At 40.1% G+C, this 24,495-nt stretch overlaps 2 protein-coding genes across 7 annotated transcripts; one reads left to right on the top strand and one right to left on the bottom strand.

Annotated features, from left to right (window-relative positions):
• Nucleotides 1-583: 583 nt before the first annotated feature.
• On the bottom strand, nt 584-10,663 carry LOC141910681 (sphingomyelin phosphodiesterase-like). Its single transcript, XM_074801392.1, has 14 exons — nt 10,232-10,663; nt 9,341-9,543; nt 8,079-8,305; nt 7,781-7,945; nt 7,329-7,452; nt 6,707-6,810; nt 5,931-6,100; nt 5,405-5,515; nt 5,133-5,301; nt 4,806-4,888; nt 1,639-1,837; nt 1,067-1,156; nt 879-973; nt 584-802 (listed from the first exon to the last, which is right to left on the bottom strand). The coding sequence occupies exons 1-14, from the start codon at nt 10,243-10,245 to the stop codon at nt 688-690; spliced, it is 1,869 nt and encodes a 622-aa protein (XP_074657493.1). The 5' UTR covers nt 10,246-10,663; the 3' UTR covers nt 584-687.
• Nucleotides 5,481-23,166, top strand: LOC141910682 (thioredoxin-like protein 1). Of its 6 annotated transcripts, XM_074801399.1 has the most exons (11): nt 11,069-11,228; nt 11,902-11,998; nt 12,089-12,236; nt 13,469-13,547; nt 13,871-13,975; nt 14,492-14,507; nt 17,533-18,124; nt 18,914-19,072; nt 19,157-19,308; nt 19,394-19,551; nt 19,637-23,166. In XM_074801399.1, the coding sequence occupies exons 3-7, from the start codon at nt 12,118-12,120 to the stop codon at nt 17,547-17,549; spliced, it is 336 nt and encodes a 111-aa protein (XP_074657500.1). In that variant the 5' UTR covers nt 11,069-11,228; nt 11,902-11,998; nt 12,089-12,117; the 3' UTR covers nt 17,550-18,124; nt 18,914-19,072; nt 19,157-19,308; nt 19,394-19,551; nt 19,637-23,166. The 6 variants fall into 6 exon arrangements, with proteins under 6 accessions (XP_074657497.1, XP_074657499.1, XP_074657496.1 ...); XM_074801396.1 differs by lacking the exons at nt 11,069-11,228; nt 17,533-18,124; nt 18,914-19,072; ... (1 more) ...; nt 19,394-19,551; nt 19,637-23,166 and adding exons at nt 5,481-5,585; nt 5,787-5,844; nt 15,015-15,548; XM_074801398.1 differs by lacking the exons at nt 17,533-18,124; nt 18,914-19,072; nt 19,157-19,308; nt 19,394-19,551; nt 19,637-23,166 and adding an exon at nt 15,015-15,548 and having other exon boundaries at nt 11,059-11,128; nt 12,116-12,236.
• The last annotated feature ends 1,329 nt before the right edge of the window (nt 23,167-24,495 follow it).

The following is a 24,495-nucleotide window of genomic DNA, read 5'->3' as shown; positions in this document are numbered from 1 at the left end:
TGAAATACGTGAGAAGAGGAGTCGTGATAACCGGGTATAGAATAAATACGAGATGGATAGTACTTTATAGATTAACTAGTTTATTCGATACACGAGCTCTCCTCTACTAGAGAATAGTGGATTCATCATTCACCCGTGATGAAACTTATAGCGAAAGTCAAATGAAATAAATAGTTAACATTTAAAGTACTACTCATCTCGTTGAAATATATGAATTATTACTAGAATATATATATTAACACTTGCTTCTGTAGTGTGAGATGTATTTGAATGAAATATCAAAATCTGATCTGGATAAATAGCGTACATCGTGCCACCTAGCGACTAGTTTATAAACTGTAGCAATGAAAATAAATTCAATGTTATAAACAAATCAGTGTTTGTGCATTTGTTCTACTGCCGTTTCTTTTACGACGATGGGAACGTTACTTATCCGCCAGGTGGAGCCAGTCAGACAATTATTGACGTTGCAGTTATAGTAAAAAGGTCAGATACCCCTGGATCAGTTTGGTAGACGAAACACGTAAATCGGATAATCGTTTGTATCGGATGAGTCAGTCAAAAAAATCCATAATTTGTCAAACGAAATTTATTTTTCCTTAATGATGTGATATGAAAGACATAATCAAACTATTTCTAAAAAAGATCATTGACCCAGTTCTCCGGCAATGGACGTCTCGAGGTTGCTTAGTTACAGAACGTTTGATCGTGTGACCGTCCAGTCTGTAAAGCACATAGCATGCTGTGTCGACAGGCGCTGCCCTCGCATCGAGCTGACGAATCCGAAGACTTCACGTAGTATCTGCAAAATGTGAAAAAAAAATTCGTGACTTTACACACGCTGGGATTCGAACCTGATCGGTGTTTTAAAACGTTACGTTTGGAATTTATTCCACGATTCGTCGTCCGTTTTCATTCGCTGCACGAGTTTATCCCAGTCACGTGGGTACAATGATGTCATACCGTAAGCGTCCTATAAAGAAGTAGTCGAGGACGAATATCGACATAAATCTAGAATTTGAATACGGTTAAAACATCGAATCCTCCATTTTGTAGCGACGCTTACCTTAGCTTTGTATTCGAGGACCCATTTAGGGTCGTTGGAGATATTCGCTTCAGTGATGTTCAATATATACGTTTCATGATCCAAAACATCCTGAAATGATGTAACGGACATTTTGGTTTTCTGATTCAGAAACACGAATTACGTACAGTTGTCGACCAAATTGGTAGAGCGTATCTGCCGGTGAAAACAACGCATCTGAATGGCTAGACGTATGGACTGGTGGCCGCTTAGCGGTGACCTGTCCACTCGTGAAATCTTGGGCGATGTAATATACCAATGAAGGGTCTGCGGCCAGGGTATGGGCTCGGCGAGAGGCAATCAAACCCTGGCAAGCGAGGATGAGTTAGACGTATCAACAGTAAACCTCGCCTTATGAAATCAATTTTCGACGTTCGTCTCAAACTCGGACTGAAACATCACATTTTGATGTTTCACCAACTTCATAAACGTATCTTCCGATCATTAACGCTGTCTTCACTAACCCCGGATCAATTTTTCCACCGGTCCCGGTTTGTCCGAGGTTAGGGCGAGGTTTACTGTAAATAAATGTTAGTTGGGTCATCGTTATTTACCTTTCGTATTGTATTATCCACGGTATAAATGCGATACCCGGAGTTAAGAGTATAATTAGGGGTCGCAGTAAAAGGGGTGATACTGGGCGATATAAAAACTATATTATTCGCTCGTCTGACGTCATTTTGATCGTAGAATATTTCGAATTCGTCTTTGTGCGTGTGACCGAAAAATTGACCGGCTACCGTGCCTTCATATCTGGAAATATAGGTAGGATATAGAGAGTGGTGCATGCAGGACATTTGTACAGGAATCTAAAGGTTCTCAGTTGTGCCAATAGAAGAACCCCGCAACCATTCTAAAATCTACCAGTATAGATAAACCCAGGGCCAGTTGCTCGAAAGGTGGCTTAGAGTTAACCATAGATAAGCCAATATATCCGTGTTGTGACGATACAGATATGAAGAGAATCCCACAATAATGACGAAAAATTCAGTGTTCTCGAGAATGACTGAGCTGGGTAAAGTCGAAACGTTGAATAAACTACACTAGTTCAAGGAATACAGTATTCCTGAAGATGACTATCAGGATATGGTCGAAACGTTGAATAAACTACACTAGCTCAAGGAATACAGTATTCCTGAAGATGACTATTAGGATATAGTCGAAACGTTGAATAAACTACACTAGCTCAAGGAATACAGTATTCCTAAAGATGACTTTCAGGAAAAAGTCGAAACGTTGAATAAACTACACTAGCTCAAGGAATACAATTTTCCTGAAGATGTGACTATTAGGATATAGTCGTTGAATGAACTACTAGCTCAAGGAATACAGTATTCCTGAAGATGACTATTAGGATATAGTCGAAACGTTGAATAAACTACACTAGCTCAAGGAATACAATTTTCCTGAAGATGTGACTATTAGGATATAGTCGTTGAATGAACTACTAGCTCAAGGAATACAGTATTCCTGAAGATGACTATTAGGATATAGTCGAAACGTCGAATAAACTACACTAGCTCAAGGAATACAGTATTCCTGAAGATGACTATTAGGATATAGTCGAAACGTTGAATAAACTACACTAGTTCAAGGAATACAGTATTCCTGAAGATGACTATTAGGATATAGTCGAAACGTTGAATAAACTACACTAGCTCAAGGAATACAGTATTCCTGAAGATGACTATTAGGATATGGTCGAAACGTTGAATAAACTACACTAGTTCAAGGAATACAGTTTTCCTGAAGATGTGACTATAATTAGGATGGTCGAGACTTTGAATGAACTATACAAGTTTAGGGAGACATTTTCGAACTTTATATTATTAATCATTGTTGTTTGATTCTCTTAATACTGTTGGGTTAGGGTTCATTTACCAGTGGACATAAGCCTCGATCGCTCGGAGACGATTTTGGCCCGTGCCTAATTTAGACAATCTATGATAATCAAATCATGGACTATGAATGGTTAAATGTGCATTTTGTCAAGTTAAAATGTGCATTTTGATTGTCCGTCAAAAAAGTGTAGCACACACTGTGTGAAAAACAAACTAATCATGAGGCTAAACAAAAATGATACCTTGTTTCTTCGCAGCGGGCTATTTTTTGTAAAATGTAATGGAATTTGTAATCAGCTCATTTCTATAGCGGCCGGGTCTGTTATGGTAAAATTGATCACCATTTTTAAAATAGTAATATACAGGGTAGATAGGCGGCCGGTCGGGTCAACTTTAAAGCTCAGTAGAGCGGAGAAACAAGGTATCGATTCTTTTAGTCTTAATTAAACATTTAAAACGAATATTCGTTTTATAGTCCACTGATATAACCTATCACCAAAACAAAACACAAAGCTAGATAGAGTGAGAGAGCGTGGGCTTCACGCATGCGCCTGTGTGAAGTTAATGCCGAATGCTGATTGGTTGAACGCGTGCGCTGACTATAATAGGTCACGTGGTGCGGTGCGGTGTCGTGACGTACCATGGCAGACGGCTGTCGATCGACGGTGTAAATACGATACCCTGGAAACAGCCGCGGTAACGTAGTCACACTTGGCGATATGTAAGCGATATTCAACGCTCGCGATTTATTCGACAAATCGTAGAATATCTCGAATTCATCGCGATGCGTGTGGCCGAAGAACTGAGCGCCGACGACGCTCTCGTATCTGAAAATGTGACGAGGTTTAGACATTTTCATGAAAATAAGGAGAGTCGTTAGAAGAGCTTTCGTTAACCTAATGTCGAAGCGGTAAAACGTTAAGACAAATACTACAGTAAACCTCGCCGCACCGGTGGTAAAATTAAACCTTGATAGGAAAATGCGTTGGCCAGTCAGAAAAAAACGATTTCGTTTGTTGTCTGAGTTAGATAAAAATTCCGAGTTGGCCTTATCTGAGTTTTATGGGTGAGGCTTACTGCAAAGCGTAGGGTTAATAAGATTTTATCAAAAGTGCGAGTTTTTGCTACTCGAATTTAGTAGGTTCGTTAGTTAAGGCTAGTTTTAACGAGCGGTTTCCAGCTGCCACTCGTGAAAACACAACCGAACCATTGGACCCGAGCTGGAAAACCCGGCAGCTGGAAAAAGCTACTGCAAAATTTCTCAGCTGGAAATTGCTGGCTTGAAACCTCTCGAAAAAAATGCTTAGCACAGCGGTTTCCAGCTCTGCCACCAAAAACGCTCGTGAAAACGGCCAAACTGCGGGAGCGGTTTCCAGCTACCAGCGGCAATTTCCAGCTATTGCATGCGAAAGCTTTTTTGTCCAGCGGCTGGAAACTGCTCGTAAAAACGCGTGCCGCTAGAATTGAAATTCGGTTATATGTTTTCTATATAAATAGAATTTCGAAGGTTGGCTAGATTTCAAACCGACCCACGAGCTTCCATTGTGATTCATATATTCAGTTCTTTATATCACAGAATGAATTCAACATTCATGATAATGTCTACACCGTAAAATATCGTTCTTTTATTTCTGATATCATAAATGACAAAGATACAACATTTTTATAGCAAGGAAATTTACTTAACGTGAAGGACGAATGAAATATTCTACCGAGTTGAGAATCAGGGAACTCGGTAGCGTTTGGACTGCTGTAGTTGCAGAGTTGAGAATCAGAAACTCGGTAGCGTTAGGACTGCTGTAGATGCACAGTTGAGATTCTATAATGTTCGAGTTGTATTTCGTTCGCTAACATTATTAAAGGTGAATTTATTCAAATACCTGTTTATGATGTTATAATAGTTCCAACTCCATGGTTTCATGCAATCCCACTTCCCATTCGGAATATGGCCTATGATATGAACCTACAGAATAAAACAACTACTTATACGTATTTTACTTTTACACAGATAATACACAGATCCAAAAGGTCAAGGTGACAATCTGTAATGCAGCTTTCGTGACAGGGATTTGAATCTATTGAACCCCTGCCGAGAGTTTGACGAAGCCATCAGGTTCGAATCCCTACCGAGGGAGGAACGTGGCAGCGTCTCACGATGCCATCAGGTTTGAATCCCCGCCGATGAAGGATGCACCGCTGTGAAATACCTTTTCGTGGTTATTCTCGGCGTGTTGCAATACATCGACTAACCACTGTAATTCTTGAGCCGGGTCTGTAGAATTCAGCAATAACCACCAGTTCTGATTGTTACAGTAATTCATGTTTAACGACACCACTCGTAATCCGGGTTTCACCAAAGCCGTATAATAACCACCGCTGAAAATAACTCAGAATTCAATGATAATCCAAGACTGTTTGGTGCTGTGAAAATCGGCATTTTTTCTGACTGATAGTTATGTAGCTAGAGGGTTAAACTTACTAGAGGATGGTTCGTCTGGTCGAATCAAGTAACCAATGACTCCAGCTTTGGTCGATTTCGCTGTACAACCATCGAATCGAGTTGTCCCCGGTTATAAACGGCGGAGGAAAACTGGAATGAGATAGTTACGCAGAGAGGTTAATGGCACGGGGGCTAGCACGGGGATTAAGTTCCACAATCGGTGAGTTAGAGTTAACCCAGAACTCAGGATCCAGTTCCACAGTTGTGAGTTAACACTGAACTCCAGGATCCAGAGGCCAGTAGTTCCACGGTCGTGAGTTAGTGATCACTCTGAGTTAAAATTAGTTAATTTCCAATGAGTTAATCTGAGTCAAAACTCAATTCACAGTTTTGAACTCAGGATCCAGTTATTTAATTCCAGTTACAAAGTTGTGAGCTAGAGTTAACTCTGAACTCAGGATCCAGTTCCACATTTTGAGGTAAGATAAGCTGTTAGAGCCGTTTAAGCCGTTAGAATATTGGGTCCTGGATCCAATCACACTTTCAACATGCCATTCCTACGTACCTGTTTACAGGTGCGCTCTCGTGGTTTCCTAAAGCCCCGTATATCGGTACTCCCGGGAAATATTTCAGGAACAGTTTCGTCAGTGTTTTGTATACGGCGATTTGTTGCGCACGAGTCTGGTTCCAGACGTTGTGAGAGGGCAGATCACCGGTCCAATAGATCATATCAAACTACGTAGAAAACACCACAAAACAAATACAAAAACCACCACAAAACAAATACATCGTCTCTATTGACGTAAGAGTTGTAGAGAAAAGGAGCCAGGGTCAACTCAAGACAGCTCTACACTACATGCCAGTGCTGTAAGAGCAGCCACCTTCGACTAGTTCGCCATCTAGCGGACAATTTAGTCAGTGGGTCAGTCACCTATGAGGTGCCTTCGCCAAAATCTAAAGGATTTCACTATCACTCCTCACGTGACTACATCACCGAGCTTGCGGTATATATGACATATACGGGTGGAAATTCACGAAGATTCGTCATCATTGATCGCCGTCGCACGTGCTTACGGCTTAGCTTTGTTCTATGACCGTGTACTGTGTGTTGACTGTGTGTCTTCCTTTGCGGGGTAGCCAACCGTGCCTGGTTATGGGGATGGGGCAGGGAGGGGGGGTAGTCTACACTGTGCTGTCGTTCAATGTATTTGGATACAATCTTGAAGCCCACTGCGTGTGGTCGTCCAATATGTTTGGACAAAATTATGAAGCCCACTGTGCGTGTGGTCGTCCAATATGTTTGGACAAAATTATGAATATTTATTTTCTTCGATTTCTTACTTTATCGGTTTTGTTAATGTGAGCGAACAGATTTTCGATCAATTGTATCGGCGAGTCGCACGATCCGGGATATCCCCACTTGCCAGCCACCGGTTTACCAGGAGCTTAAATACAAAACGGGACATTATATCACATGTTCCTGCATTGGAACTTTTGAAGTTTTCGTAGTCATTCCGAAATCCAAATGACGACTTTCACTTAGTAAATTGAATTTTAAATACATGTAAAATAGGAGACAACTTCAGTAGTGTGACGACTCAACAAAATTATGGCCTATTTAGTAAGTTGAAAATTGAAAAATACAAATTGAGACTCAAAATAGAGGTGACTTCCGTAATGTGACGATTCAAAATTATGGCTCACAGTTAGTAATGTATAAATTGGAAATAAGAATTGGGACTCGAAATACTGATGATCTCAGCTGGTAATGTGATAACACTTATCCACATGACGACCTACACTTAGTAAAGTAGATTAGAAATATTTAGATGTGGACTCACAAATAGTGATGACTTGGGTAATGTGTTAATATATCCGAAGACGGGTGAATTAAATGAGTTGAATGCAACTCTTATTCAAGAATTTCAGGGGTATTTATTCCTGTGTTGCAAGCAATACTTACGAGCCATTCCGTCCACTTCGTGGCAACAAAGTGGTTCTCCGCATTTCGCATTGCTGCCTATTTTATACAGAGGATCGTAATGTATATCAGCTAACTGTAGAATCCTCAATGTAGGTGAACCAGGCTTGAAAAATAGATATTTCGTGATTTTAGGGGTCATTTTAGCGAAATCATAACTTTTAGAGCCATTTTATTCGTGTTATAGATTTGAACGGACAGACCATGTTGCAGATTCAGCCACATAGGCCTATTTCATCAAAATATGCCCCTCACCCCCCCCCCCCCCCATTATCAAAAGATGCCCCAAGCAACGAGGCACCCACATATCTTATCAAAAGATGCCCCCTCCCCCAGTAGCGATGCACCAACATATTTTAAACGAAAGATGGCCCCAGTTGCGATGCACCCACATATTTTATCAAAAGATGCCCCATTTTCCCCATAAAGGTTACCTTTGGTGGAACTGGTGGACGAATCGGTGGTTTCGGTATGTTAGGTAAAGATACGTTCCACATGTCCATTGGATTGTAAGGTTTACCGCACGAATCGCCGACAACCAGTCCACACAACTCATCCGCGTCAAACACTAAATGCGACACAACGTATAAAACTTCGTTCTAGAAAAAAAAACCAAGAATTCCAAGAAGGAAAACATATCTAAACACTTTATGTAGACTCGCTAAGAATCCATATATAACGTCGCAGAGCACTGTGGATATGGGTGGAATATTCAGCTGCCGTTCCCCGTACCTGGAATTCTCTGATTACACTATCGCAAACGCGAGTATCTTCGATTTTGAGCACTTTACAGATACTGATCAGTCCTTCTATTAACTTCTCACGCGTCGGCTGCTGTTCGATTAGGGTCTTTACTGCTATCACCAGAAACCGACAGGTGGCGCAACTCATTGTCCCCACTTCCGTATTGCCACGTGTGTACCGAGACCAGATGACGCTCCATAAAGCTTTGGATACGGCTGCAAAATAAGTCGCCATCTTCAACAAATATAGTTATAAAATGCAGGGACAGATCCGCGGTCGACTTTTAAAATTCTTGTGTCATATCCGGGGGTATTTTTTGATCAGTGAAAAGGAAAGTCAATTTAAGAGGCGTATAAGAAATTAAGGCGACGCATTTGAACATTTGTTGATAAGCGAGGTACATTCTTTGCAGAGTTTCAGAGTGGAAAACTTGCCCTTATCCAACCAAAAGAGAGAAGTTTATAAGAAAGATTCCATTTGATATGCCGGTAGCAGTGGCGTTGTTGAGAATTTTAAGAATCTGTCCAAAATCGGCATTTGGCCGCAGCAATAAAACATTGCTTCCAACGCGCCCGGGTAAACGTTTTTAAGAGATCCCAATCAAATATGAGATAGGGGCAACTCACAATATTCGATGGTCTTGGACACAAGACCCTGGGGTGGGTTTCATAGATGTGGAAGAAAAAGAGTCCCTGGGAACATTCTGAAATTTGCCTGTTATAACCATGGTTTCTCATTGTAACTATGGTGGTTTTGTCACCCAGATTGAGGATTTACCCCTAGGGAAAACTTTGATACTCGGTCTATGAAACCGGGCCCAGGATTCTTACAGGTTATATAAATAGTTTTGGATGCAAAAAAATGATGTTTCGGTTATTCACGTCAAATATCATCCTCGCTTGCCAGGGTTTGATTGCCGCCCACTGGAGCTCACGCCAACACAAACCCCTGGCCGCAAACCCTTCATTGGTCTATTACATTGCCCCGCGATTTCTTGCGCGGACAGGTCCCCGCTCAGCGCCCACCAGTCTATATATCTAGCCAATCAGATGCGTGGTATTTGTAGAGCAAACGTCGTGCCTGCAAAAACGCATCTGACTGGCTTGATATATAGACTGGTGGGCGCTGAACGGGACCCCTGTGCGCCCAATTAAATATTTGCGGCCAGGGTTGTTATTGGTGTGAACTTCGGCGGACGGGCAATCCAAGACCTGGCAAGCGAGGATGGCCAAAGATATTTTTTGCCAAACCTCTCAGTTGTTGCCGGGCCACGTGACTGGTAGACGTCTGCTGTTCGGCGTCGCCATCGACGATCACGTGATCGCTCAAGCTGCGACTGGCGTCGAGGTACTGTTGTAGTAGCAAGTGACCGGCAGAGGCGCTGCGGTCGTAAAGCGGTAACGCGTCATGTGACACCAGTATCGCCAATAGAACCACCAGAACTGCGAAAAACCTAAAACAAGAAAACATGTTTGATAGTTGGGATTTCTGGGTATAGGTGTCGCAGGATTCCAGCCAGGGGTCAGTCAAGGTCGAGATCTAGGACAATCTATGTCATATCTAATACAAGTCTCTTAGTTTTGAGATCATCTTTGGACGCAAGCAATGAATAATGCCCAACTCAGTTTCATGAAAATGTCTAAGCTAAAAACTTAATAAATGATCAGTTTTCGCTACACTGGGTTACAGTAGCTTCATCGGGTGAGTATGCCTGACTAATCGGCTGTGTATTCTGGAACAAGCTGGTGTTTCTGGTATAAGCTGTTGTTTTTATGCTACATGTATTATGTACTCTTCTCCAATGTTTTGTCCTGTAAATTTGTCGCATGACTTATCCTATGTATAAATGTTATATACGGCGCAATAAATATAAGTTCAAGTTCAAGTGTATTCGATAAAGCTAGTATGCACTATAGTATGCCTAGCAATAAAGCGCGTGCTTTTGATAAAATCATTGTCTAGAGAGTGCATGATTAAATCGAGTTAACCTATTCATTGATTCGACGCCAGGAAGCACGACTCATCTACATACTATCTTGCATACACTAACACCATTCATTAGAGACAAGTGTTCTTCTTTTTTGAATGCGCGACCCAATTCATCGCGTCGTTTATTATACTGCGTAGAATTAACAACTTACTTGTTATAAACCATAGCGTTCCCTCGGCGCAGATATAGAGACCAGAAATACACTGCGAATCTAACTTAAAGCCGGTGATGAGTATTTAATAGGCCTAGTTCTGGTCGCGACAACAACACAACCACGCTATCATAGAGACTCATGTAATATCTGACACTAACAAAGACAAATAAAGTCCGAAATGTATCCTCGAAGTTAATAAGTTCATTCAACGTTTCGACTATATCAAAATCATCTTCATTTGAACTGATAACCTAATTGATTGAACCTATTTGATAGTTAGTCCAAGGACTCTCGATAACGGATTGACACCCGATCGATAGTGCACTCAGCCGAGTAACTTGTGACACTATTGTTTTTACGTATAACGCCGGCGCCGCGTGCTTAATTCGATAGTCGCTTTTCGCCAATAGCCCAGAAATAAAGAGCGTCACCTGATTGTGACAGTCACATGAATTTCGAAATGTGAAAAGCAGATCGAAGAATGGGTTTTTTTCTGATGGTTATTTGCACTACTCTTAGCTGTCGTCATGACTGTAAAAAACTGCCGTTTCGCGGTTGTATCGATAGCCCGGGACGCAACGGGGCCCGCGGGGCACAGAGGCCGCTCCCAAAAGGGTTCGGCACCGCAGCCCCAAGATGTCGTGTACTTTGTACCCCCACTGCTCACGATCTGTAATAATTTATTCTAGGAATTCGATATCAGATATTGGCGAGGTTAATACCAATTTTAGTGCTATGTTTGATAGAAAACCGAGATCAAATCCGTTTAGTAGCGAATAGTCCGCGCCCCGATGAATAGAGGATTCTACGTTCTGCCGCTGGGTGGTGCACCGGTCGAAAACTGCGGTAATCATTATTGCGAATCGGTAAATCGATCTGAAGCCGCGATGTCTGGTAATTTAAAAGTTTTAAACGATGATGCTGAATTTCAGGCTGAACTGAACAGCGCTGGTTCGAAAATGGTCGTCGTAGATTTGTTCGCAACCTGGTTAAAGTTAGTTGCCCGACAGACCGGGCCGGGCCACCAAAAAAATAACAAAGTGGCTATATTTACGGCGTCGTAAAGCGGTCGTGAATTCTACATTTACGACGGTTTTATATTGAATTTAGGATTATGGTCAAGAGAGGAGAGGATTAGTGTCAAGAGGGTGAGAAGAGGGTCCAGAGAGGGTTAGGGTTAGGGTAAGGGTCCGTTTTACCCCCGGGATAGGATTAGGGTAAGGTGAGGCTATATCTAGTTAAAACATTCGACCGAATCCCAGCGAGCTCGGTGATCTAGTGGTATGATGCTGCGCTAGTAATTTACTGGCCCGGGTTCGAGTCTCGCTCGATCCGCTCGATTTTCTCTAACTCTCCACACTTGCCTTGAATTTTCTAAGTCGCGCACCCTAGTGCGCATGCGCAACGTGATTAGCCAATCAGAATGAAACGTCGTAAATATAGCTAGTGTCATCCGTTAACGGCGTCGTAAAAATAGCCTGAGCGAAAAAATAAACAAAAATCCATTCCGATTTTTCCGTCAATCAATCGGTGGCTCTTTTGATAAACTATTTACAAATTGATTGAGAGGTCAAGAAAAACATATGCCTTATTTGCTATAACCTTAACCCTATCACTTAACCTCTGTGTACTAACGGATCTGTTTGTATTTGTTGATTTATCTGTAGGTGGCGCCCTTGTCATCGAATCGCTCCTGTCTTCGAAGGAGACGCCACCAAATATTCTAATGCCGTTTTTCTAAAAGTTGACGTCGATAAATTGACCGTAAGTCCATGAGAGACGGGTTCGTTTGTACTTAAAGCGTCCAAAAAACCCGTCGTATTCTGCTTTAATGATTTATTCGTCACTTTTTAGGAAGTGACGAATCGGTACAATATACAGCGATGCCGACCTACACCTTCTTCAAAAACAAGGTCAAAGTCGAAAGGAAAACATCAAGAAGCATTATCAAGAGCCAGGAGAAAGAGATGAAACAGTTCGTTAAAGATGTACGCCCCAGACGGTAAGAGACTCCAGCGTCTCTAAGACTCCTTGATTCCTTTAAACAGGGTCCCCATGTCTCCTTGATTCCTTTAAACAGGGTCCCCATGTCTCCTTAATTCCTTTAAACAGGGTCCCCATGTCTCCTTAATTCCTTTAAACAGGGTCCCCATGTCTCCTTGATTCCTTCAAAACTCCTTTAAAACTGAAAAAGCTGTTAAAAGGTGCTTGAAACTCCTTCAATTTTGAGAAATAGGAAATTTAGAAATTTTTGTAGTTGTACATTAGACTATGCCTGAATCTGTAAAGTTGGGACGAGGATTTTTCATTACCCAATTACTAGGTAGGCCAGATACTGAATTAGAAGCCAAGTTAAGGTAGTGCTGAGGATAAAACTTGCCTACAAAACACTGAATTAACGGCTTACTGAGATAAACAGTACCCATTTATGAGGAGTCTACAGTAATTGGGATTTGAAAGTGATACAGACACTTCCTCACAATTTGAAAGTTTCTGCCTTAAAACTCCTTACATTCAAATTCAAATTATTCAACTTAATTTTTCAGATGGAACTGCAGCAAAAAAGCTCCCTCCCTCCCTCCCTCCCTCCCTCCCTCCCTCCCTCCCTCCCTCCCTCCCTCCCTCCCTCCCTCCCTCCCTCCCTCCCTCCCTCCCTCCCTCCCTCCCTCCCTCCCTCCCTCCCTCCCTCCCTCCCTCCCTCCCTCCCTCCCTCCCTCCCTCCCTCCCTCCCTCCCTCCCTCCCTCCCTCCCTCCCTCCCTCCCTCCCTCCCTCCCTCCCTCCCTCCCTCCCTCCCTCCCTCCCTCCCTCCCTCCCTCCCTCCCTCCCTCCCTCCCTCCCTCCCTCCCTCCCTCCCTCCCTCCCTCCCTCCCTCCCTCCCTCCCTCCCTCCCTCCCTCCCTCCCTCCCTCCCTCCCTCCCTCCCTCCCTCCCTCCCTCCCTCCCTCCCTCCCTCCCTCCCTCCCTCCCTCCCTCCCTCCCTCCCTCCCTCCCTCCCTCCCTCCCTCCCTCCCTCCCTCCCTCCCTCCCTCCCTCCCTCCCTCCCTCCCTCCCTCCCTCCCTCCCTCCCTCCCTCCCTCCCTCCCTCCCTCCCTCCCTCCCTCCCTCCCTCCCTCCCTCCCTCCCTCCCTCCCTCCCTCCCTCCCTCCCTCCCTCCCTCCCTCTCTCTCTCTCTCTCTCTCTCTCTCTCTCTCTCTTTTCCTGAGTCTCTTTCATCTTGTTTCTTTTTGAACGCAGATTGACCGCGGATGATGTAAAAGAAGGAACTTTAATACCGCTACGATACGTCAAATTCAAAAATGTTTCCAGCAATTCGGTAAGAATGAAAATCATTTCATATTTCAATAGTTAAAACAGTTACAGTTCAAATTCGAAAAAAAAAAACAGAAAAATTACAGCAGCTTCGAAAGAGTTTGAAAAAAAACTGCCAATTCAATGAATTTCTATTAGTCTTTAGATGGAAGTTAAAGATTGATTCTCTAAGATTCTTTTAAGACTCTAGAAAAGGCTGATTTCAACACAATTTAGTTTTTCACCTGAAGCACAGTCTACTTGTCGTTGATTCAAAGATTTTTGGGGATTGTTGGAGACATTAGTTTTATTCGAGTTAATTATCCACGCATTATGTTAATTTTCCAGATATTCGTAAATGATAATCAAGGAGGTGAAGAGACAACCGTTATTAACTATTTAGGATCTATCGGTTCACCTGAGATGGCTACGACCATGTTCGACTTCAAACAAGTAAGTTTCAAATGCCGACGAAGGCGCCCGTCGTAAGATTGTTTTTTTCATCGCCCGGTGTAGATCGATTTAAAGATTGTTATTTTCAAGATCATTTCAAAAGATGATATTTTCGTTAACGGGTGAAGATTTTCATTTTCGTCGACCAGCGTAGATCAATTTTAAGATGTTATTTTCAAGATGATTTCGTCAGATGTTATTTCCTTATTTGGAATTTCAACCTGCATTGAGACAATGAATTCTGAGACATTTTCACCATCTGTAGAACTCTGTTTACAGTGGAACCTCGTTTGAACAATTTATCAGTTACTACAAAACTAAATTTCATTCCAGATAAGACAAAATCAATTATTTCCACACTTGATATAACGAATTATAACTAACAGATTTTCTGGTGCCCCGAAGTTCGTTGCAACGAGGTTCCGCTGTATAATTTTCAAGATTCTAAGAATGTTTTGCAGACTTTTCGACATCAATAATTAACCACTAAGAAATACTTTCTTTTTATTATTTCAGGTGACGGGAAAGAAAGGTGAGAGTCATTGAGGGCGAGGGTCAATATCGAACGTACATTATTTCACCAAGAGACAAAGATAAGAACTTAAGGCGCGTTCACACGACGAAATTGAGACCGGTCTAAATTTGGTCCGGACCAAGCATTCTCACGGGCAAAAATACCGTTCCAAATTAGACCGGTCTAGTTTAGACCGGGTTAATTTGGCACGGTCTAAAAGAGGGAACCAGGTCCGGACCAAATCTTGGACCGGTCTAAATATCCATGTGTGGACAGAAACTGGTACCAGGTCTGGTCTAAATTGTAATTCTAAATATCTGCGGCAGATGTCGCAACCTCTGCGGTAGAGTGTGAGTCCAGTTTATTAAGTTTTAAATGCTTTTATTAGCGTTTATGTAATTATTTTTTAAGTACTCTTTTTCCTCCCTATTCAATGGAAATGTTTGGAGCGTAATTCGTATTCGTTTATCGCGATCATCATCAGTTTTACTGCGGTGCTTTAAACCGTGTTTAAATGATACTTAGAGTTTCAGCATGATCGAATAAAATCGAATTCGCAAAAATGTCTAAACCTGACAGAGGATCGAATTGGTCAAATGAAGAATGCCTTGTCCTACTTGGAATCTGGTAGCAAGACTTCATCCAGACGCAATTAATTATTTAGCAGATGGCGACATCTTGTGGGCCCGGTGACAAGCGATTTTATCACCGCGTGTCAAAACGCCGTGTGAACGCTCACCAAAATTTGGTCCGGTCTAAATTTGGACCGGACCAGGTACGGACCCATTTAGACCGGTCTTACTAGTTGTCGTGTGAACGCGGCTTTAAGGGATTAATTTCACCAGAGACACATTACAACAGCAAGCGTATGAATTAGCATGAGGCAAATTGACAATTACTACTTTTATTGCATTGTGATTAATAAACTAAATATTATTATCATTTACTGAATGGTTTTTCTTTTGAGTTTATTTTTCTTCTATCAGAGGACCGGCATCAATGATGACATGATTTTTGTAGGCTAAGCAAAATTTAACACTTAATGCGGAAAAAGTGGCAAGTGGCCGTTTTTCACTTAGTGAATTGCATCATTGCCTAATCATGACTTTTCTGACTTATTACAACTAGTATCCTCATGGACAGACTGTCGACCCTGTACGCATGATTTGATACCGCCATACTCTGACCAAAATCAAAAATGGGATAAGAGTAAATTGGAACAAAAAACGAAATTCCAATATGGACTTTCCTAAATTTACATGATGATGTACCGTTTAATCCAGTATCAAAATTAAAGAAAACAATTTGTTTTTTTTTTAAATTATGAGTGGTAAGCATGAAGTATTTGGTAGAATTTCAGAGGATCGGCGCTCCAAGTAAATAAAAAAGCCTAATATGTCTCCCCTCAATATGAATCAAGTTTAAAAAAAAATGAACATCTGTCTGTTGATGGGATTCTGTGATAACAGTATGAATGATGATTACATGAATACACGGTATTAGTGGGTTTTCCCTCAATGACTCAAATAGACCGCCTAACTCGGCCTCGTGCATGCTGTGAGTTGTTAGCTCGGGGTGCATGAACTGTCCGTGACAAATAAACTAATTTCATTAGTAAATGTTTACGCGGTTTCTATGATATGAGGACCTGTGTTGGTGTGAATCTTAAACTGAAGAGCTATCGGTCGGTATAATCTATAAATTATTCTAGAATTTAAGAAAAAAAAAACAGGCCCGGCGGCTAATAAATTCGGAAGTAGCTGTTGGGAATCAAGTAATTTATTTCATGGCCTTATTAAAGTTCCTCCACTATATTGTTCAGCTGACTACTGGCGCGTATTCAACCCGGCGGTGGAACCTTTCATAATGTAAACCCATTCAACAATAAAGACACAATTGCGGTTTTTCAGAGTTGTTGATATCATTTATACGCGCTATTGAATTCGTCACCGGCTGACCACGGTGTACACAAGCATAGGCCATTCACCTCAGCTTACTCACACTGTGAACATGCTACCGTGGATTCTCCTCCTGGCGATTTTCGCTGCGCTCCCGCTCTTGCTCCTGTTCCTGCTTCCTGAGGAACGACGTCTTTATGTTTTATGTGTTACTGTTTGTCTCTGTGCTGTCCTGTACTGTTCCGTGTTTATTAATCCGTTCTATTTTTCAGCAATTAACCCGTTTTATTTTTCAGGGCCGATTTCTCTGTCGAATTTCAAAGTTTGCTGGAACAAAACTAATGTCCGAAAGCGTCAGCTCTCCTTCGCCGCTCATGTGTCGAGGATGTCAGACAAAGAGTCGGTCAGGAAATTCTGCCCTCTACACGCCCTCATACGGAACACGAAAACCAGGATGACGAGGCCTCACTGCCCCCACCTATCTACAAAGTGTGCTGAGTGATGTCAATGACGGGCATATTTGTGGGATTGCGCGGGATACAAATGGAGCGGTTATACTGGATTGTCACGCTACTAGCATTCATTGTGTCCTTGTGACCGCCCGGATGAGGGATGATTCTACTGTCACGCTCTTTGTTTCTGGTATTCTGAGTCGGCTGAGGGATGATTCTACTGTCACGCTCTTTGATTTCTAGTTTGAGTGCTAGTTTTCATTGTGTCCTTGTGACAACCCCGGTCAGTGGATGAAGTCTCTTGTCGGCTTGTGAGTGCTAGTTTCATTGTGTCCTTGTGACAACCTCGGTCAGTGGATGAAGTCTCTTGTCACGCTTTTGAGTGCTAGTTGAGATCCTGAATCTCAACCCGGTCAAGCTGGTTGCACTGCGCTATTTGTGTTTCGTGCAATTTTACAGGTGTGTCAGTTACTGACGTCGCCCAGTACATCCTGCAGTTAGATGGGGAATGTGGGGCGTTGTCATTCTGGTTTTCGCGTTCTGTGTGAGGGCGTGTAGAGGGCAGTATATTCCTGGCTGGCTCATTGTCTGGTGTTCTCGGCATGTGACCGGCGACGGAGAGCTGAAAAGCTTTCGAACATTAGTTTTGTTCCGTACCAGGTTTTCATCGCTCTTCTCTTTTTTTCATTTCAGGACTCCCAAGAAGTTGAAGAGGAAGATGCTAGAAGGCGACTACAGAAGATGCCGAAAAAAATACTGAACTCGGCAATCTTGAAAGTTAAGTTGATACCCACGTAAATTAGGATTAATGATGAAGAAATGTGTGACTACAAAATGTTTTTCTTTTTCTCAATTTCAGCTTCGACGAAACCCAAGAAGACAAAGAAGTACTTCGATTCCGAAAAAAATGATGTAAAATCGACCGACGATCACACAACTATATCTGTACTTCGATTTCAAAAAAAAAATTAGACAAAATTATCTTCAACCTTGTAAACTTTCGGACTACATGAAAAAAAAAGACCAAATATTGTAAAATTATCGAAAAAAAATGATGTAGAATCGACCGACGATCACACAACTATATCTGTTCTTCGATTCCCGCCTGTTTCGCTCCTGGCAGGTGTGTCACGATCGTAAGGGACACCAACTAAAAAAGTCGAACGAGAGCTCATCAACTAAGATCTGCCGATTAGAGAACAGTGCACAGAAGGGGCCAATTTGGATGAAACTCAACCAACCAACTTAGGAGATCCTCCGATAATGAACCCAGCCATCATAGAAGGTAATTTGATATTTGATACAAACTCGGAACATTTCAACCGATACTGACCCCAGCAAACTTGAAATGTAAGTTGATTTTTGGCGAACCGTAGGTTTGCCTATGCAAATGGTCTGAAGAAGCAGTTTTCATTGAAAATGAATAGAGTACCGGTGTTTCAACAAGGCATAAACATTGGCTGTTGAACCAATAGTGTTGATTTTTGGTGTCATTGTTTGGCTTATAATGAGTTCTCGAGCCCACAAAAATTTCATAGTGATCAAGTTATTTTTAGGGGACTTATTCTTGAAAAACACGTAAAAACCCTGCTTTTTAGCACTAAGTAATGGCACATTTTCATATATGAGAATTAGCATACTTGGAATTGAAATATATAAAAGTTCAATCCTTCCTGGAAGTGTTGCCGTTTTTTTTGCGACTCATCTCGATGTACTTTTCGACCTACGGGTCCTCACTTTATGAACCCCCAAAATTTTCTTGCTTCTATTTATCTGAGTTGACCTCGTTACCTGAGCTACATTGAATGTGATTGGCTGTTTGTTGGATATACCGGAAATTCCAGGAACTTCTGATGTAATTGGGAAACCCCATTGGGAAAACCCAATGTGGAACCTAAAACAAAATGGCGAGCATTTCATTCGACTAGGTATCGTATGTTCGCTTATAATTTGTTCGGTGTTACGAATATAACTTGAGTAGGCTATTCTAGGTATATTATTTATGGAAATTATTATGATAAATTCTAAATGAAATATTTTGTCATCACAGGATATCTTCTTTTAATCATTGCAGCTAAATTTCAACTATTAGAAGAAACCCAGCTTGAGATCAACTATATTCGTCAAAAATCGACCAATTTGAACAGCGAACAGATGAGGCCAACAGAATCTAACTCATTAACCAATCAACTAATAAGATAATCGCCGATAACGAACCCAGCAATCATAAAAGGTAACTTGATATACATGGAATTATTTCCATTAATTTTATTGAAATATTTTGTCATTACAGGATATCTACTTTTAATCATTGCAGCTAAATTTCAACTATAAGAAGAAACCCAGCTTGAGATCAACTACTCGTCCAAAATCGACCAACTTGAACGGTGCACAGCCTACTAGAATCGAACTCATAACCAACCAACTTAAGATGATCCACACCGATAACGAACCAAGCAATCATAAAAGGTAACTTGATATACATGAAATTATTATGATTAATTCTTAATGAAATATTTTGTCATTACAGGATATCTACTTTTAATCATTGCAGCTAAATTTCAACTATAAGAAGAAACCCAGCTGGAGATCAGCTACTCGTCCAAAATCGACCAACTTGAACAGCGAACAGATGAGGCCAACAGAATCGAACTCATTAACCCAACAACTTTAGATGATCCACACCGATAACAAACCCAGCAATCATAAAAGGTAACTTGATATACATGAAATTATTTCCATTGATTCTTATTGAAATATTTTGTCATTACAGGATATCTTCTTTTAATCATTGCAGCTAAATTTGAACTATAAGAAGAAGCCCAGCTTGAGATCATCTACTCATCAGAAAATCTACAAGTAGATGAATACTGATTGACCCATTTGCTGATGAAAACTGCAGAAGCCCAGATGAGAAGTTGAGGAGCCAGCAACGGATTAATCACTCAATGATGGATTCTTCTACAAACGGTGGTTGATTTCTATAGAATATTTTATCAGGAGCAGCAGAGACTATAGTGAATCTTATAAACACTGATTCAGCTACGGGATTATCTCATAAACACTGATTCAGGATAAGCACTGTTTTAAAAGCAGCAAAGACAATAGTGTATCTTATTAGGAGCAGCATAAACAATAGTGCATCTTATAAACACTGAGATCCAGGAGCGGCAAAGACAATAGCAGATTTCTGTATTAAAGTATTGATTTTTTTACTTATCACCCTTTTTCAAACCAGTCTGATATAGTGTTTTCAAGGAAATTATTTTATAATGTTTTATGCAATGTGAGAGTCTAATAAAAGCTAAGCTCCATTAATTCACGATATTGGTCTTCGATCCTTGGTTGATAGAGAAGTCAAGTTAGGTTAGTCACTAGGGGTAAATGGTCGCGTCGAGCGCCTTGTTTGAACTCGTAGGTCTGTTGAGTTAACTCCTAAACTGAGATATAGTTTCAACATGATATTGTGAGTTTAATCTTTTAACTTTACCATAGTTAAACATAGTCAACTATGGCTATTTGTCCGTGTAGGTATCACATAGTTAGGAAACATAGAACATAACGTTAGGCCAGTGTTGATGTACAAATATTAAGTATTCGCTGAATTGTAGATGCATTTATTTGATGGATATATATTTTCGAAGGCCCACTTTCACAATTGAATCGTGTGTGTCGATTTTCACATCGAGTTTTAACTTTGAGCCTCCATCAATCTGTTTGATGATCATTGCTACGTATTTGAAATCGAAAGCTTTATTTGAAAGGAGACCATTATTTACATTTGAGAGGTAAAGCTAGGAATAACAAGGCATAAAGTTATAGCTAGGACTAATTTTGAACGTTTTAACATTGTTTATAGCTGTTTGAACATTCGTTATTATAATGGGTAAATCCATATCACGAGATGGCTCTCGTGAATAATCACTTGGCTTCAAATTGGGTGTATAATGATTATCAAGGAGTGGCAGTGAATCGGTAGTGCTTTTCTAAAATGGGCCCAGAAACTTTACAGTGAAAAAATGCCTGCAGTTGTAAATAGAGGAGTATAAATAATACATAATACAAAATACAAGTACATACATAAATAGATAATATGTATATATAAAAAGATGAAATAATAAACAACAATACAAACAATGAACAAATTAATATTCTATTTACATGAAAAGGCATTTTTTCAAATATTTATCAACAAGGTTCTTCATTTATCGAACAACCTTCCCTAAGTATAGCGAAAACCCGAGATCTTTTCTGTTGTTATTCAAAGCATTCTATCAACTCAGTTATTGTAATGAACAAAACAAATAACCATAAACCTTAACTAAATCGAAAACATTTAAAAAAATAACTGATATGATAGAATGCTTTGAATAACTGTGATGAAAGATCGACCCGTCCTTTCAACTAGCCGCGCTCAATCACTGCTGTGACTGTTCATTGTTTTACATGTTCTAAAATCTGGTACATACATTTTACTTTTTAGAAAGAATTTACAACAGCTATAAACTTAAGTTATTGATGTTATTGATTAGTTACCGATTGTATAATTATGTTGAAGCTGCCAGGAAAAACGTCAGAATACTTAGTATTTAAGGTCTAGGTATTTGGACATCTTTAAGACAAGGCAAAGTTGGCAAAATTCTAGTTTTCTAGTAAAAGTAATGATTAGTTGATACTTAGAGTTCCAGAGTGAATCTGTATGTTCCATCTCTAGTTTTAATGCTCTATGTTGGAGACTGTTATTGTAATACAGTTCGCGTGTTTCGAAATTAGGAACTTGCAGGATGATTCCTCGGTTAAGATATTATTGTTGTGTGAATAAAACGATGTACATTTTCACCATTCGTGTTGAAACTTTTCAGTTGTTAAGTTTTATAGCAACAATTCCACTGTGGTGCTTTTCAGTGGTTGATAAAATCCTGATTGAATTAAGGCCCTGTCGAAAATAGCAGGAGCTTAGAATAGAAGGTCAGAGTTTCTTGATAGGCTAACTTGAGGATACAGTGCTAATTGGTCAAATGTCCTAGCTTTGTTTTGATTATCGGTTTAACCGCATCTATGTGGGGCCTGTAATATCTGGTTAAGAAGAATTTCTGATCTTTATACAGAGTTGTATTAATATCTACTATCAAGTCAAATAATATAAATTTTTAGAAGTTACTGGAGCTTCGTCAGTCAAACCATATTTATATGAAGATACTAGATTTGTTTTTAGATTATCACAAAGAAAAACCTTAATAATAGTTTGCAGGGTTCGATCTAAGGAATAAATGCCACTTGACCTTGGTGCAAGCATATATGTAATATCGCTTGCCCCCTCAAAAATCAACTTGATTGTATTCGAGAGCAGTCCAATTGTGACACATCATCCCTTGCATCGAGTGGGATAAAAGCTTTGAGACATAGATTTCACTATCCGGGTCGACGAGTGATTATGATAAGCTACATGTCCTAATGAAAATATACTTGTCCTGGGCTTAGATCGGACCCTGCTTTGTTTCAATTGTAACATTTGTGAAATAAGCCAGTTGATAATGTTTAAAGAAATCTCTTAAAGACGAGGAAAATTTGGCAATGTTTTTAGAATTTGGCAATGTTTTTAGTTTTCTTGTAATGATTAAGAATCAGTTAACCTTATGCTTTCCAGAGTGAGTGAATTTGTAGGCCTAATGTTTTTATTTTGAACCGTTTTGTTACGTGTATTGCTACTTTTTCACTGGTTCATAGAATACTATTTTTATTAAGGCCCTTATGGAAAATTTGATAAATGAGGATATGTGAACAGTATCAATTAGTAGATTGTGCCAGCTATACATGGACTCTAAAACCATGGTTTAACAATGTCTACTATATGGGTCCTGAGATATCTGCACAAGAAGCACTTCAAAAAGTTATTGAATCTAACTTAATTGTAGATATCAAGGCAATTAGTTATTAGTAATTGCCCTAGCTATATTCAAATTGACATTTGAACAATATTTATATACTCAATTTATCTTGTTGTATGCATAGAAGAGAATACCTCCAAAATACTTTGCATTAAATGTAACATTTGAGAAAATAACCAATTTGATAATGTCTGAAAACCTCTTAAAGACAAAGGTGGCAAAACTCTAGTTATCTTAAAATAATGTTAAAATGAAAATTAAATCAAAGACTGTTTAGTTAATCATAAGCTTTCCAGTTTGAATTTGTGGTTTTATCTCTGGTTTTAATGTTTTTATGTTGGAGAATTTTTTGAAATACAGGTCACGTTTTTGTAAATGACTGAGGCACTTCCCCGAGTACATAAATACCTGTCATTTAGGTATGATTGTTGTTGTGGGGGGGGGGGGGTAAAATGACACGTTCATGTGAATTGTTCATAAAACACTGATTTATTAAGGTCCTATCGAAAAAAGTTGAGCTTTTTCTTGATAAATGAGATGTTCTCAATCTCGATGTCATTTGAAAAGTTGACGATGATAGATTCATATTTCATGAAATATAACAAGTTTCGGTTATATTGACCTCATGAATTGTCAAATTCATAATCTTAGACTCGTCCAATTTTCGTTGGTTAATGGATCGATGTTTACAATTATTTGTGTATTTTTGTTATTGATGCAAATTGAATCAGCTGTAGTGGAAATGTATCGTAGATAAAGACTTCTAAATACCTTACATGTTAATTTGTTTTAAGTTAGTACAATCTCGTAATAGAAATGAAATTACTATCAAAATTTGAGAAAATAAGCTAAAAGTTAATAATTTGATATGTGAAAATAAAATGATGTAACATATGTAAATCAGATTGATTACTTGAAATCCTACGCTTTCCTGAGTATTCGGCCAGGTTTATCTCTGGTTTTAGTGCGGGGAGCCATGGACTCTTACAGTTTAGAGTCCATGGTTGTGGGCCATTTACGCTCTGTTTTAGAGTCTATGGTTGGACCCATGGACGTATAAACTCTCATTTATAGTTTATACGCCTATGGTGGTTGGACTAGTTGTTTTTGAAAGTCCACGTGTTTGAGGAGCTTACGTTATAATTCCTCGAGCACAAACCTGGCATTTTGTATAATTGTTGTATGAGAATAAATATGATTGATTTTGAAAGTTGTCATTCGTTGTTACAAGTGTTACTAAAACGAAGCACTACTAAAAACGATAACTATATGCACCCGAGAAAACCGACCAATTTACGTTCCGCCAGTGGTGGTACACAGAGCGGCCCAAGTGATGATTTCGAGTATCTTCGGACTTCTTTTTAGTCATGCATAGTTTTAATACCTCAAAAGTGCATAGGCCTACGTTTTAGTAGCGCATAGTTTTTAGTAACACCCCTATTTCTCTGCCAAGCTATAAAATTAACTGCTTCTCGCCCGTGAATCATTTTCACGAACCCAGGGCCACCTTCCGAGTTAGTCGACTATAGTCGAACTAAACGAATGAGAAGCGAATTTAGCTTCTGCAGATATCAACCGCCCTGAGGCGAATTTAATCTTCAGTTATCGGCAGGCGGACCGTGAAAAAAAAAAACGATGCGAATGTGTGGCGGATTGTTAGCCCAGTTACTGATTATAATTTCTAATGTCCGGTTACTGATTATAATCCAGTTACTGGTTATAGTGGAGGACAACTTAGGTCGCGTGCCACTGTTATGGCCGTTGCTAA

Source organism: Tubulanus polymorphus, chromosome 9 (genome assembly GCF_964204645.1).
Source record: "Tubulanus polymorphus chromosome 9, tnTubPoly1.2, whole genome shotgun sequence".
NCBI lineage: Eukaryota > Metazoa > Nemertea > Palaeonemertea > Tubulaniformes > Tubulanidae > Tubulanus > Tubulanus polymorphus.
Note: the sequence above shows the minus strand (reverse complement) of the source record. Positions and strands in the feature narration are given on the sequence as shown.